Source organism: Hyalella azteca, unplaced genomic scaffold (assembly GCF_000764305.2).
Source record: "Hyalella azteca isolate HAZT.00-mixed unplaced genomic scaffold, Hazt_2.0.2 contig8859, whole genome shotgun sequence".
Taxonomy (NCBI): Eukaryota; Metazoa; Arthropoda; class Malacostraca; order Amphipoda; family Hyalellidae; genus Hyalella; species Hyalella azteca.
Genome location: NW_025938942.1, coordinates 407,016 through 420,581, shown reverse-complemented (window position 1 = coordinate 420,581; position 13,566 = coordinate 407,016). Strand labels below are relative to the sequence as shown.

General features: G+C 40.4%; 1 protein-coding gene across 1 annotated transcript in view; it reads right to left on the bottom strand.

Moving 5' to 3' along the window:
- Positions 1-13,566, bottom strand: part of LOC108664783 (protein dachsous) — a 142,214-nt gene that overhangs the window by 24,553 nt on the left and 104,095 nt on the right. Inside the window, exon 3 of the mRNA XM_047881798.1 lies at positions 368-548. Within this exon, the coding sequence (XP_047737754.1) occupies positions 368-548 (181 nt within the window). The remainder of the gene's footprint in view (positions 1-367; positions 549-13,566) is intronic.

Here is a 13,566-nt window from a genome sequence, read left to right as displayed (position 1 = left end):
TATATGACATATATATGATGTGTTCAGATTCTGCTGTTCGATTTTGCGTATTCTGACCAATTTTTTGGGATTGAAATACAATATGATATGGAATTTAAACGTTTCAGTAATCGACGCTTTTCCTGAAACAAATTAACGGCGTTTCAAACTATTAAATTAATACATAGATAGTCACTATTAATAAAATGTAAATCTCTCACTAGTATTTTTTATCTGGTAGCCTAGGAGAAGTTCTGTTTTGAAGCAAACCTAAGATTCTATTTTTTAAATTCTCTATCGACATTATCAACAAAGAATATAAAAGGAATATACTAGGGCTCCCAGAAGCGATATATTTGATACGATAAATGCAGAACGAACACGTCACCTCGGTCTGTGGCCACCACGGGGAACTCGTACACAGAGCGCGTCTCGTGATCCAGGCGCCCAGAGATGCATATGTCGCCGCTCACAGGTCTGATCTCGAACTCCCGAAAGCGCCTGAAGCCTTCGCCTATTGTGTAGTTGACGTCTGCGTTGACGCCGCAGTCCGGATCTTCAGCAGACACCTGAAAGATTACAAAAATAATGTTTAAATTACCGAACGATAAAGCAGTACGTAGATCTTCGTGAATAATTAGCCGTTTTCAGTAATTTTACATTACATGAAAACTTCTAGAGACAAATACTACTCTGTTATATATGATATTCTCAGATTTAAACAGGTCTTAGGGAAGTGTAACGATCATTCCTTGTATAGCAAGGGTCCTAGGTTATGTACTACACGTAAAAGTAAAACTTGAAATGCTCCATGTCATCGAGATCGATAGTGGTTATGTTGGTTGTCCAGTGATATGTTGCTACGTTAGTGGCATGTGGTTCAGTCGCATGTTGGATGTTGGTTGTACGTAAGTGATATAGTGATATGTTGGTGGCTTGGCTTAAAGTGGAATGTTGGTTGTAAATGGTGTTATGGCATGTTGCTATACGTTGGCGGGTCGTTCAGTAGTACGTTAGTGGCAAGTTATATAGTAGCATGTTGCGATGTGGCATTTACATGTGGCTATGTTGGCAGTTCGATGTTTGATGGAGCGTATTGGAGCAATGGACACCGAATTCTCGGTGCTTGCGGTCGTGAGCGTCACAATTGAATGATAAAATTAAGCAAGACTTCACTTTAATTTTATACATATTTTAGTATTTAGACAAGATGGTCGAAAAACGAATAGTGCTGTATTCACGCATGCATAAACAATGACAGGGCTCTAGTTTCAGAGTTAAAATGTAAAAACATTTCATTTTACATTAAATTGAAACGAAAAGTAGAAATGGCATGTAAAGTTCATTTTATAAACAAACAGAATTATCACAAATCAGGAAATAAATTTTCTCCGAATTTTCGACACATGTTAAACGAATTACAGGGCGATATAATATAGTATTGGATGCTACATAACTGATAGAATAGTCTTTAAAGAATTATCTTGAAGGCCAAAATAAGTACCTACCACAGAAAAAGATATCAGTCCCAGTCTCGTTCACGCGATGTTCTCAATATTCCAGAGATCAATGTGATTCCTCGTGCCCATCATTAATATAAAGGAATGAAAACAATAAAAGCGTTAATTCACGGACTGAACTTGAGCCAGATGCCTAGAGATGCTCACACGAAGAGAGATGCACAATTTGTATAAATGCGTTTAATGATGTTGTTTTTCCCATCTTAATTTCAAATTAATAGGAATTTGATATGCAATGCTACGAATTAATTGCTGCATTTACATGATAATTAACTTCTGAAAGCGGTTATTGCTTCCAGCAGTAGATTGTATTGCTCATTCAGCCCATCGCAGCTTAAAAGCACTCGTCTACAAATGAGGCAAGACTACAGGGTAAATGAAGGGTTTCCAATTACAGGGTAAATAAAGGGTTTCCAATTACAGGGTAAATGAAGGGTTTCCAATTACAGGGTACACGAAGGGTTTCCAATTACAGGGTACACGAAGGGTTTCCAATTACAGAGTACACGAAGGGTTTCCAATTACAGGGCACACGAAGGGTTTCCAATTTACCCTCTTGAAAAAGTTCAATGATAGTGATCTCCACGCAGCATCGACAAAGGTTACATTTCATTCTCAATGTTACGTTGAATTAACGTACATATAAACAGGAACGAAATAGTACGAGAATCCCACTCGCAGGCAAGCGAGAATACAAGTGCGGCTCGTGAAGGTACATCGAATTCCCATGCTGAGGAGCCATTAAAGTGTCTCTTATGAGATTGCTTTGCGACCTTTTCCAAAGCCTGCACTTTTATGATGTTTGCCAAGACTAATCCTCGTGGAACTTGCCATCTTTGTGAACGCTAAACGTACCAAGGATTCATTTGTTTCATAAAGAACTACCTCGTCGCTGCTGCATTTATTCATGAGGCGCTCCGGGGGAAAGTAAAAATATAAATGAAAAACTCATTTGCACACCGAATTGAAAACTAATAGTAGGATTAAAATTACAGGGGGAAAAACCCTGACAGGACACGACTAAGTTTTAAAGCTTCAATTGAAACTTTTAATATATACAATGTCCAACTTTGAGGTGTTATGAAAAGAAACTAGGAACATTTGGAGTAATTATTCTCGGAAAACTAGCGCTGAGAATTCATACTTAAGAACGCCGAGCTAATTGAACTCCGATTTATTTACCCATTTCAGTTGACTCAAATGAAGTGGCCTGTGATCTTGATTTGTGACCATGATAAGTAAGATTTGACGACGTTAGAGTTCTCATCAGAGAATATGTTAGGAAAATAAATATTTGAAATTTCTTGAATGCAAATTCGTTGACAATGTCTAAGAGCGCAGTTGCATGGGAGTTAAACTTTGATGTGACAGAAGCAGGAGCGGCAGGCAGCTAGACGGAGCTGCCGTTGCTCTGGCCAGGAAGAGGACGGATGGTCGAAGCGTCAACAGAGATCGTCCAAGAGTCAAACCGGTGGTAATGGAAGTGGGGTGGGGAGCAGGTGAAAGGAACGTGGAGGAGTTGGAAGGGGACTTATGAGAGCGAGGGAAGGGGGTGTGGAGGGATGGCAGGCACCCTGCTGTGACCCCGCGGGACGGTGTGTGTAGTGCAAGAGCTTGACAATGAAGTAGCGAGGAGAGTGTGCGGGATCACCGGCTCCTACTGAGTCGCCGACACTCGTGTGTCTCTCTCTTTTGCACTCGCCCCCCTCCTTCTCCTGACTCGACGTGCGCTCGTTCTGACGCTCCTGTCCCGTACATGAGCTTCCGAGCAAACGTATTCCCAAGCAAAGCTGCCCGATTGTCTAGATAGATGATAACCTACGCTTGAAGTCACATTGGCCTCTTCCGTAAAAGATCGATAGCATCGCAACTGGCAACTTCGGTCTCCCACTGAGTACGAAAAATGGCCGTTGCAGTGATGAAGGTTCCGTTTGATGACAAACAGGGTGTTGTTCTTTGCACGGAAAATAAACTTTCATGCCAAATTTAATTTTATTTTAATTTTGAACTGGACAAAAAGGAAGTATCAGGTAAGTAAAGGACAAAATCAGGCGGTATCAGGTGACGATAAACGAAGGACAAAATCAGGCGGTATCAGGTGACGGTAAACGAAGGACAAAATCAGGCGGTATCAGGTGACGGTAAACGAAGGACAAAATCAGGCGGTATCAGGTGACGGTAAACGAAGGACAAAATCAGGTGGTATATATAAGGTGACGGTAAACTAAGGACAAAATCAGGCGGTATCCGGTGACGGTAAACGAAGGACAAAATCAGGCGGTATCAGGTGACGGTAAACGAAGGACTAAATGTGTTGGTATCAGAAGACGTTTCGTTCACGGAAAATGTGTTCAAACTTCGAACTCAATTGCAAAAAAAGGTGGGCCATGAGTGCGGAAGTCGGGTACACATCGAGAATGATTGCTCTGTTATTAAATATAATTTTTCCGAAATAAACACGAATCCAGTCTGCGATTCAGGATACGCTCTAAAACCGCAAGATTCGATTCTCACAATTTTGACGGCGAGATGTAGCTCGATACAATTTCCTCAATGAAACAGCGATAAGTCTCTAGATATCGTCTCCCTGGCATGTACGTTGGGAGAGGAAAGAGTTGTGTACGTGGAAAGAGAGTAGATGAAAGTTAGAGACAATGAGAGTAAACAATCGTAACTTCGATTCGAGATGAGCCTCAAAGTCATAAACATTTCGCTTCTTCTGTTCTCTGCGTCTATCATCAAATTATATCTATAGGAGCCGCAATATGTTGCGGGTTGTCGGGACTTCAAAAACACACGGAATGGTTTTCATTTCACATCTTCATCGAACTACACAATGGATTTTCCTGTTACTTCATTTTACGTTAAAAGAAGATAATACTTGTTCCTTATATTTCCAAAACACCCATAGCCCGTTATCCCAAATTACAATTTATCATGCAGTAGGTTCTGAACTTCTGAGAAAGCAATATATAGCTAGAGGTGCGCGCGCAAAGTTCCCGTAGCACAGTTAGGGTTATCTTTTTGTTATCGAGATTCGACAGTTAAATTTGTGTTCTCTACCATATACTACGTGGAGGAAAATACCGCCGCTAAAATTGGAGAGAGAGATCGCAAATGGATAATACAAACAAATATAGGCATAAAACAGACATTCCATCTAGCACATCAAGAGACTATATTATACAGCCGCTTTGTAACTTTAGTTATCAAGCGAAAAGGTGTAAACGTAATTACTTCAGATTATTCGAAATTTCAAAGTCGATTCATCCAGATTTCAATGATCGGTATTAATGCAACCATTCGTGTTTATTAGACCCAAATGCCAGCAATATGGTATGAAATGATAAGTTATACAATTTCCCACACATCCAATTTAGTTAGGTCGTGTCGCAATATCATGACTTCTGATAACATTGAGTCCTTGACAGTAAGATAATGTCAGAGCTTCCGATGTTATACCAACCGCAGTCTCAGTATGATACCGTTTAAAAGCAGTAAACCCTTTATGTAAGTGAAAATTCAATAATTTACAAGAAAACTTATTTATATAGACGCAATAACATACTAGCTAATCCTACGAAAAGTTAAAAATGTGAATTTCTTGTTGATATAACCTCTGCCTTATGATATGTTCATCATCACAATCCATCGATTCTTGAATGCTCGTAGTGTAATACACAAAATAGTGTCAACTCTCATACATCATAAATAATCACTAAGGCACATCACATCATACAAACTCTGTCACGAATAACCAGCTCACTGATTACCCCCACATTACATATGTTGCTGACGGAGCTCATGGGGCTCTAGGGTGGCACCCACGGAGGGAGGAGTTCCCCCATTTTTTCGACGGTGCTGATGGGGCTCTTATGTCGCACCCGTGGAGACAGGAGTTCCCCATGTGGCTGACGGGGCTGATGGGGCTCTATAAGAGCTCATCCACCCAGGGTAAAGTCCCCCATGTTGCTGATGGGGCTCAAGGGTCGTATTGAGGTTGATGCTAACATTGCTATAGCTATTTATTCTAACATTGCATGCTATTTTATATCTATGCCATTACCTAACTTTGACATAATCTTGGAAACATTTTTGCGAAGAGGTTGTTGCAATTGAGATCAGTTGTGGTGTGCCCGCTTTTGCGATCGTATTTCAGTCCGGAACAGAAAATGATTTTGATACAGCCCATATTTTACTGGTGATCTCATTTAAACATACCAAAGCAGGATTGACTTTTTTACCGCATGATATGCTCGTTCATTCTCATGCTAAATGATGAGATGAAGGCAATTAGTTTCATTTGAGTAAACTGTACCATGCAGGTGCCGCCGTGCATATCATTCATTACACGGCTCAACTTAAACAAGAAGGTCAGAAAAAAATCTTGCCTTCGCTTACCTACGTTAGTTATTTTTTCATTAATACTGATCATTTGATCGATTGCTTATGGAGTTTAAGTTTAATATATCGTTAGTCTGAGACTATATACTGACGATGACGTGTTCAGCCAAACAGCATGGGAATAAATCTAATGAAGCATGACGCCTTTACTCACGAATCTGTCCACCTTAATCAGCTCTCCTTAATCAGCTCACCCCAATCAGCTCACTTAATCAGCTCACCCTTATCATCTGACCCTAATCAGCTCACTTAATCAGCTCACCCTTATCATCTGACCCTAATCAGCTCACCCTAATCAGCTCACCCTAATCAGCTCACCCTAATCAGCTCAACCTAATCAGCTCACCCTAATCAGCTCAACCTAATCAGCTCAACCTAATCAGCTCAACCTAATCAGCAGGCATTCACTGAATAAGTACAAATCATTTTTTTTTCTAATACGAGTGACGTTGGGCGCTCGGTACGGAGGGCGGAAGTCACGAGGGTGAGGCAGAGAGCGCGAGGTAAGTGTTCAATGAACGGAGTATGCAAAGTTCATCAATAAACATTATCAACAATTTCACGTCGAAATTAAATGCACGGAAGGACGTTTTTCTTAGAGAAGAGTCTGTTCCAACATCAAGAAAATATGCAAGGAATGATAAAAGTTCCAGACATTATGCAATATATCTTGCAAAAGCCACTTGAACTAATGATTAGCATACAACACTTCATGCGTCAATTATCTCGAGGATAAAGTATTTGTAATTTGAGTCAAGAAATCCAGCAATTTCAATGATTCTTCGGAACAGATGACATTTTGTACCAACCACAATTACTAAATAAATCGATAACTAAATTGATCTGCCCTAAATCTACACCAAATATTATATATCAAATTATTAAGTATAGTCGGGGTAGGATCTCACAGGAGCCGTGGTTCACGGCCAAGCCAACAGGACGTCGGGAGCGAGCAGTTGCGACGAGCTGGACCTCGTAAATAGAGGGACAACCAACGCGATCTCGCCTATAATTTTCATCATTAGACTGACACTGATACGCTTTATCCTTGGATATACAAACACGGAAAGTCGCGGCAATGTTGATTCTTAAGCAAGAAAATACACGTACGTTCAGAGACTAAAAGGATTAAGTGTAGAGGAGGTCGACGATTCGGACGATTGCGACAGCGAATAATAATATATTCGACTAACAAACTTTGCCTCCTATGTAACTAAGTATAACTTCAGACCGAATGAACCACCGGTGATTTTAATTTTAAAACAAGGCTTTGCTTTGGAGTCCACACGCCTACTTCCATAACTACGAAATTCTCACATCAACTCTGCACTAACGTAGTTAATTCTGCACAAATTTAGCAAAAACCATCAATTCAAAATGAAAGTTACGTAATGTTGCAAGTTTCACAGAATTATACATGTGAATGAGCATGGCAGGTTAGGTGCATACATATAGACACTGCTTTTCTTGTTTTCATTAACATGACAAAATATACGTAGCATCCTATTGCCGAAAGAGTTCTTGTATACATTAAATGAAGCGTAATTATTTATTCACGTCCTGCAGAGAATTCTTTTACTCGAAATATTTAAATTTTTGGGTAAAATGTCCTCGACGAGGTCTGGCTGATTGACTGGGACCGCTTGCTAGCTGTTTCTTTAACGATTTTGCACGTCGCATTTAAACTGCATTTGTACGTCAAGAATTTACAAATGTTAAAGGTAACCTAAATGTATGGTTAAACTAGAAATACTTGAACATAAACAAGTCTGTAATTCTTCTAACTACTGAGCAAGACTCCAAACCAAGAGAGCGACCTCCTTACTTTCACCGTAGTATACGAAACCCTATAATTCGTTTAAGCAGCCGTCATGAACTAAGAGCAACTGAAAATGACTAGATGAAGCACACACGCACGTATGGGTCGTCAACAACACGAGTAAAAGAAATGTTGCACTTTTCAAGACGATCGAGTGCATGCATGCAATTCCTATCTACCTTTTCAACAGCGTCCCAAAGTGTGCTATTTCGCTCGCCTCCAAGACCGAGTGATCCATAATTAGGCAGCAATTCATCACTGGTTCCCACCGGGGCAAAATATGGTGCAAAATTAAAGACCAAATTGCACGGCATTTTCAGAGATGTAAATTATGGCCTATGATAGGATCGTTGAAATTTTACAGACGGCTCACATCATTCGTATTCTGCTCAGCATCTTGATTGAAAGAAATACGCATAAATAAAGCCATGCCTCAATTCTAACTGTGCGCTTTCAGCACAGCTTTCACACACGAAGTCTGAATTGCTGACCGTAGCAACTCACAGAAGGTTATGACGGAGTTTGCAAATTTAATTTTACTTATAGTAACGCCTATGGTATAAGAGGGATCGTTGATGGTGGATCCAGGTGGCAAATGCATCCATTCTCACTTATTCGGATTCTCGGGTTATGAACAGCCTTTTAATTGAGGTGCAGTCACGTGATACTTTATCCGTTATATTTTTTATGGTGAAAAATCGGCTATTTTCCGCGATTTGTATACCGATTAAAACGTGCTAACTTTTTTTCAACATAATTCAACTAATACGACTAGTACTTTTATAACAAACTTGAAGTCGATCGAAAGCTGAGGTTGTTTGGATGATATCTGACACCTTGGTTGAAAATAAGGCTCATGAACAGTGTCCACCACAAAGGAAGCATTTTCATTCACTAACACGTCGGTTTTTCGAAGTTTTCACATAGATAAACTAAATAGGTCCCAATATCCTTGGTAGTTCTGACTAGACACAAGCAAGACCACGAGAGATGCATACATAAGACAGAGTGTATGGATGCAAGTTATTCCTGAGACCAAGCATCCATTGTGGCGCCATAAATCAGACACATTAAGGCCCCATCGTCCATCACGGGGAGGCGCCGGCAACTTCCACCTCCGTCATGGACACCGCACTTTGCATAAGCGATGAGCGGGGCTCACTTCCCGATAATTAGCTAACATTATTGACACATTATAACCTCTTCAATTACTTACTGCATGCTGGACGAGTCACATGTGCGAGGCTCGACTAGGTTGACCTATTCAATGGAAGTCATCTTAACGCACCTGCTTTCATAAGGCTTTGATATTTGACGATCGATTATTAACAAAACCGTACCCAACAAGATGGACGTTCCGAATTATTTACTTTCATAGTGCGAAGTATTTTTTCACTTAAAGATTGGAAAGGGTTAGTAATTCATGAGAAATTTCCGAAAAAGCTAGATCACTCTAATCAATCAACATGATCAATCAAAGACATGAAAATTTATGATGTAAATTGAAATGGTTTTTGAATAAATGAACACTGAGTATATATTTTAAGCAATCAGCATGTTTAAACTGTCAGCATTTTTAAGCAGTCATGCAACACAGTCCTTTTGTCAGCGTACATATAAAGCAATGAAGCAATATACGACAGTGACGAAATTTCAGTTTTTATTTTTGTCGTGCATGCGAGTTTTTCCTGGAGCAAAATATGTTGAGGGAGCTGCCTCAATAATTAGGAAACATCACAGGCGACGGGTTGTTCCAGGAAGCACGCATGTTCAATAGAGACGAGGTTGTCGCTGCATCCATGACATATATTAGTTCATGTCTAAATTCTTAACTCTTGTACGCATCAACCCAGGAAATCTTGTCAACGGATTATACATTTCTATAGAGAATCCGGTCATCGCAATAATTTGTCTATTTCCTTTTAGTTTACTGCAAAGTCTGGCATAAACCTGCAGCTCGAAATCGACTATTCCAACTTTAAATCTATCAGAACATCATACTTTAATATACACTCCAAACAGAGACTATTAAACTCATATGTATGATTTCAGCCTTATTCATAAAAATTTGTATACATATCTTAACAATTAAAGTAAGGAAAATTTTTCACTAGGTGTGAAAAAATAATTAATTGATTCACTGGACTAATTTCAATGTTACCATGGACAGTTTCGAACAAGCGACAAAGTGGGTTTTTTACGTAAAATGTTAAAAAATGTACGCGTAAATAAATGTTCCCTCTTCAATAAAGCTTACATAGAAAAGAGAAAATTTAGTTCGCTCATCCGAAGGCTTGCAACAATAACCAGCAGAAAGAAGACAGCAATATAATGCCCGTTGTTCATATCTACAAGGCTGGTATATACATATATCCAAAGTTATATTCAATGCATTAAGTATTTACTTAACGATATGCATTGCAATATTCAATTTTATTGGTGCAATCGTCCTTTAACGGTTGAGTGAAGTGATATGAACATGGATTGCATTACATATGCTCGTATATTATAACTTAGAGTCACAATTTTTTTACAAAAGTGGTGATATTATTAAGTTATCATATTTAACTGTGACCATGCATGAGAGAAAAGAGTACCCAAAATTTATTGATTCATGAACCAGGCCGCTTGCAATTATATCCTGCGTTATATCACCTGTGACTACACGAAAATCAGCATTATAGAGTAATTAATAACGCTGTGATGATCAAGCTTGCATATCTGGAAATGACTGAAGCATCGTATCTATATAGAGTATAGACTATAATAAACGCTGCCCTGTACCCCAACCCCAGTATATAAGAGTTCGTCACCGAATTAGGGACCACAAACGTTAGCTACAATGACGCAGCCGAAGGGTTAGACAGAATTTTGAGGAGTTCTTTGTATAGCAAGCATGGCTTCATCGAGAAACTGTGTTGTGGGAAGTAAAGTGCAGCCATGAGGCCGCTGCACCAACACAAAGTAATGCTGGTGCAGAGAGCAACATGAGTGAGTGGCAGAGGCGCAGAGAGGGGGGCTATGTTCCCGCAACAACCAGCGTTGCTCCTGCGGCGGCATTGAAAGCTCCTCCCCTTTTGGGCCGAGGCACGCCCCCCAAATGACAAGTTGAGTTGGGCAACCCCATCATTTGGACCAATAGTCCTTCGTCGCTTGGCTTCTAATAATTGCTTTAGCGAAGCTGCAACGAGCGACTTCAACCTCAACGTACGAGCGTCAGTAGGGCTCGCCTTGTACAGGTCGTGCTCTGCAGCAGCAACAACAGCAGCACCATCATACAATGACTCTCAGTAAATTTGATCAAAACTCGGCGTCAATAGAAGATTGTTCGATAGAAATGAAAAATAACAAGAGAAGAGGGAGTCGTTGTCTTGAGATTAGGTTCATAATGAAATTGGCTTCGCTCAGATGATGTCAGGCTAAATAGGCATGAAGGCACGGAGGCAACATAGCCTTCATTAGGAATAATTACGTGGAAAAAAATACAGCCATCAAGCACAAATACATGGCAGCATGAAATGACTACACGAAGGGCGCTTGTCTTTGGCGTCATACTCGAGATGATTGTCGTCCAGCCGGCAGTGTATCGCGACGGCGGCGTAGATATCAGTACACGCACACAAGGCAGGCGTGAGATGGCGGTTGACGGACAGCAGACGAGTATGTGTGTGTGTATATGTGTGTTCGTGGATCAATGAGAAATGCATGCATCCACATATGCATGCGACGAAGCAGGCGTTCATTTATGCGACACGCGTAACTGCGTGCGAGACGAGTGTACATGAGAAGCGAAGGCTGGTGGAAGAAGCAGTTATACTCCGGACGAAACTGCAAGGTAAACCATTAAAGGGGTGAGACAGGTGCACATGCAAGCGGGGTGAGACAGGGGTGCATTCGAGGAGTTGACATTCTCGCGTGAGAGAGCCCATCTTTGTCATCACATTCTCTCATGAGCAAGCACATCATCACATGCATGCTCACACCAGTCAGTCATTCTCATCACATTTTCACATAGGCAAGAACATTATTATTATCATCTCATTTTCACATGTAGAAGAACCTTATCGTCATGACTATACTCTCATGAGAGGGGACATCATTGCCATCACATTTTGACATGAGAAAGCCTACACAGAAACTAGTTCCTCCAGCTAGAAAATCAGCGATGAAACTACACAGCTGAAATCAATTAACCCAACCAAAACAATGAAAAATGTCAACATATCGGCAAGAAAAGAAATGATAACCGTTGATAGAAAATTAAACCCAACAATCTGCTAAATTGTAACTGTGAACAACTCACCTCTTCAGAACGGTATACTCGGATTTTACGTTTCACTGAACTCAAAATTAACTCAGCTTGTGAGAAATAATATAGTATACTGGGAGTTTACGTTCTCGTACTAACCTAAAAATCAACACAACTTGTGAGAATGGCACTCTAAGTATTATACGTTCCACTAAACTCAAAATTAAAACAGGTAGTGAGAATGGTATATACTCGGAGTTTATGTTCCACTGAACACAAAATTAACTCAGCTTGTGAGAATGTTACCCGGAGTTTACGTTATACTATATAACCTATAATCTAACACAGCTTTTTTGTCATGGTACTCGACGTCTTAGTTCTATATACTTGGTACTCGGTATTTATTTTTTTAGTCTCGAAAAGTTGGCAGAGAATGGCGATCTGTTTTTCATCTCTGTATGTGCGGATAATTTTACGACAATTGTGAAGAGATGAGGACGTTAAGAGATTCAGAAGTTCATCAGCGCCTTATATAGGAATGAGCAGTAATTCGGAAATTGAACAAGAATTGAAGAAAAGTTATACCAACAAATGAAAAGAATGAATGTGGCCAATATGGTGTTCAGATCACGCATGAGTTAAAATGAGTAATTAAGTTAGCTTACAGTAATCACGTAGACAATTATTCGTCAATCGGGATGTCATCTCATTGATGAGATCTCGATTTATTTGCGAAACGTCAAACGTTAGCATAAAATGGTGGCATTTGAGAAAGTTGAATTTTCCACCAAAACTGCTAATAACGAGTTTTGATCCAGCTTTGAATGCAATTCGAAATTATCATTGCTTGCAATTCAATAATCTGTCTGGTAAGTATTGGAGTAAGAAGTATATACGCGCCACAGAAGTATACGCGTCACAGGATGCGCGGCACGGCTAGGCGCAGCATAGCAGAACTATGAAGAAAAAATACAGCAACGCTCTTGAACTTGAGTACAAGCGCTGTAAAAGGTGCGAAATCTATATAAAGTTCTAAAAGGCGAACAAGCGTCGCAATGTTGCAGAAGACACACCACTACCAAATCGCTATACAACGCACACAAGCTCGGGAACGCACCACAAAAGAACCATGAAGCCTCACAGCTGCAGCTTGCAAGAGATCAGACCATGCAGGCAGCGACCAGAGCTCGGCCGCGGCTCCCGCAGAAGCATCAAAAGTCGCGCAAGGTTGCAACGTCACTGCTGATGTTATCAGGCGCTTGTTATTCTGTACATGAGGGCACGAAGTGTCCCCAGATAACCGGTGGTAACGAGCGTCACTAGCGGACCGTTCTCGTCGCGCACTTCAGACCGGCCACGTCGCTGCCTCCAAATGATAACAATCGTTCGTAATTGGCGGGGGGAAAGGAGAAGAAGCGCAATCGTGGCCAAGGCTTTTTTTTTCATGAAGAACACTTTGGGCGAGTACGGCATTAACAACCTTCACAGATGTCATCGTAATTGGAAGCGGCAAGAGGATAATATAAAACGCTATGTAGAAAAATAGATAAAGCTAAATATACCAAGAATTTGTGGAAATAATTGCGAACCCATTT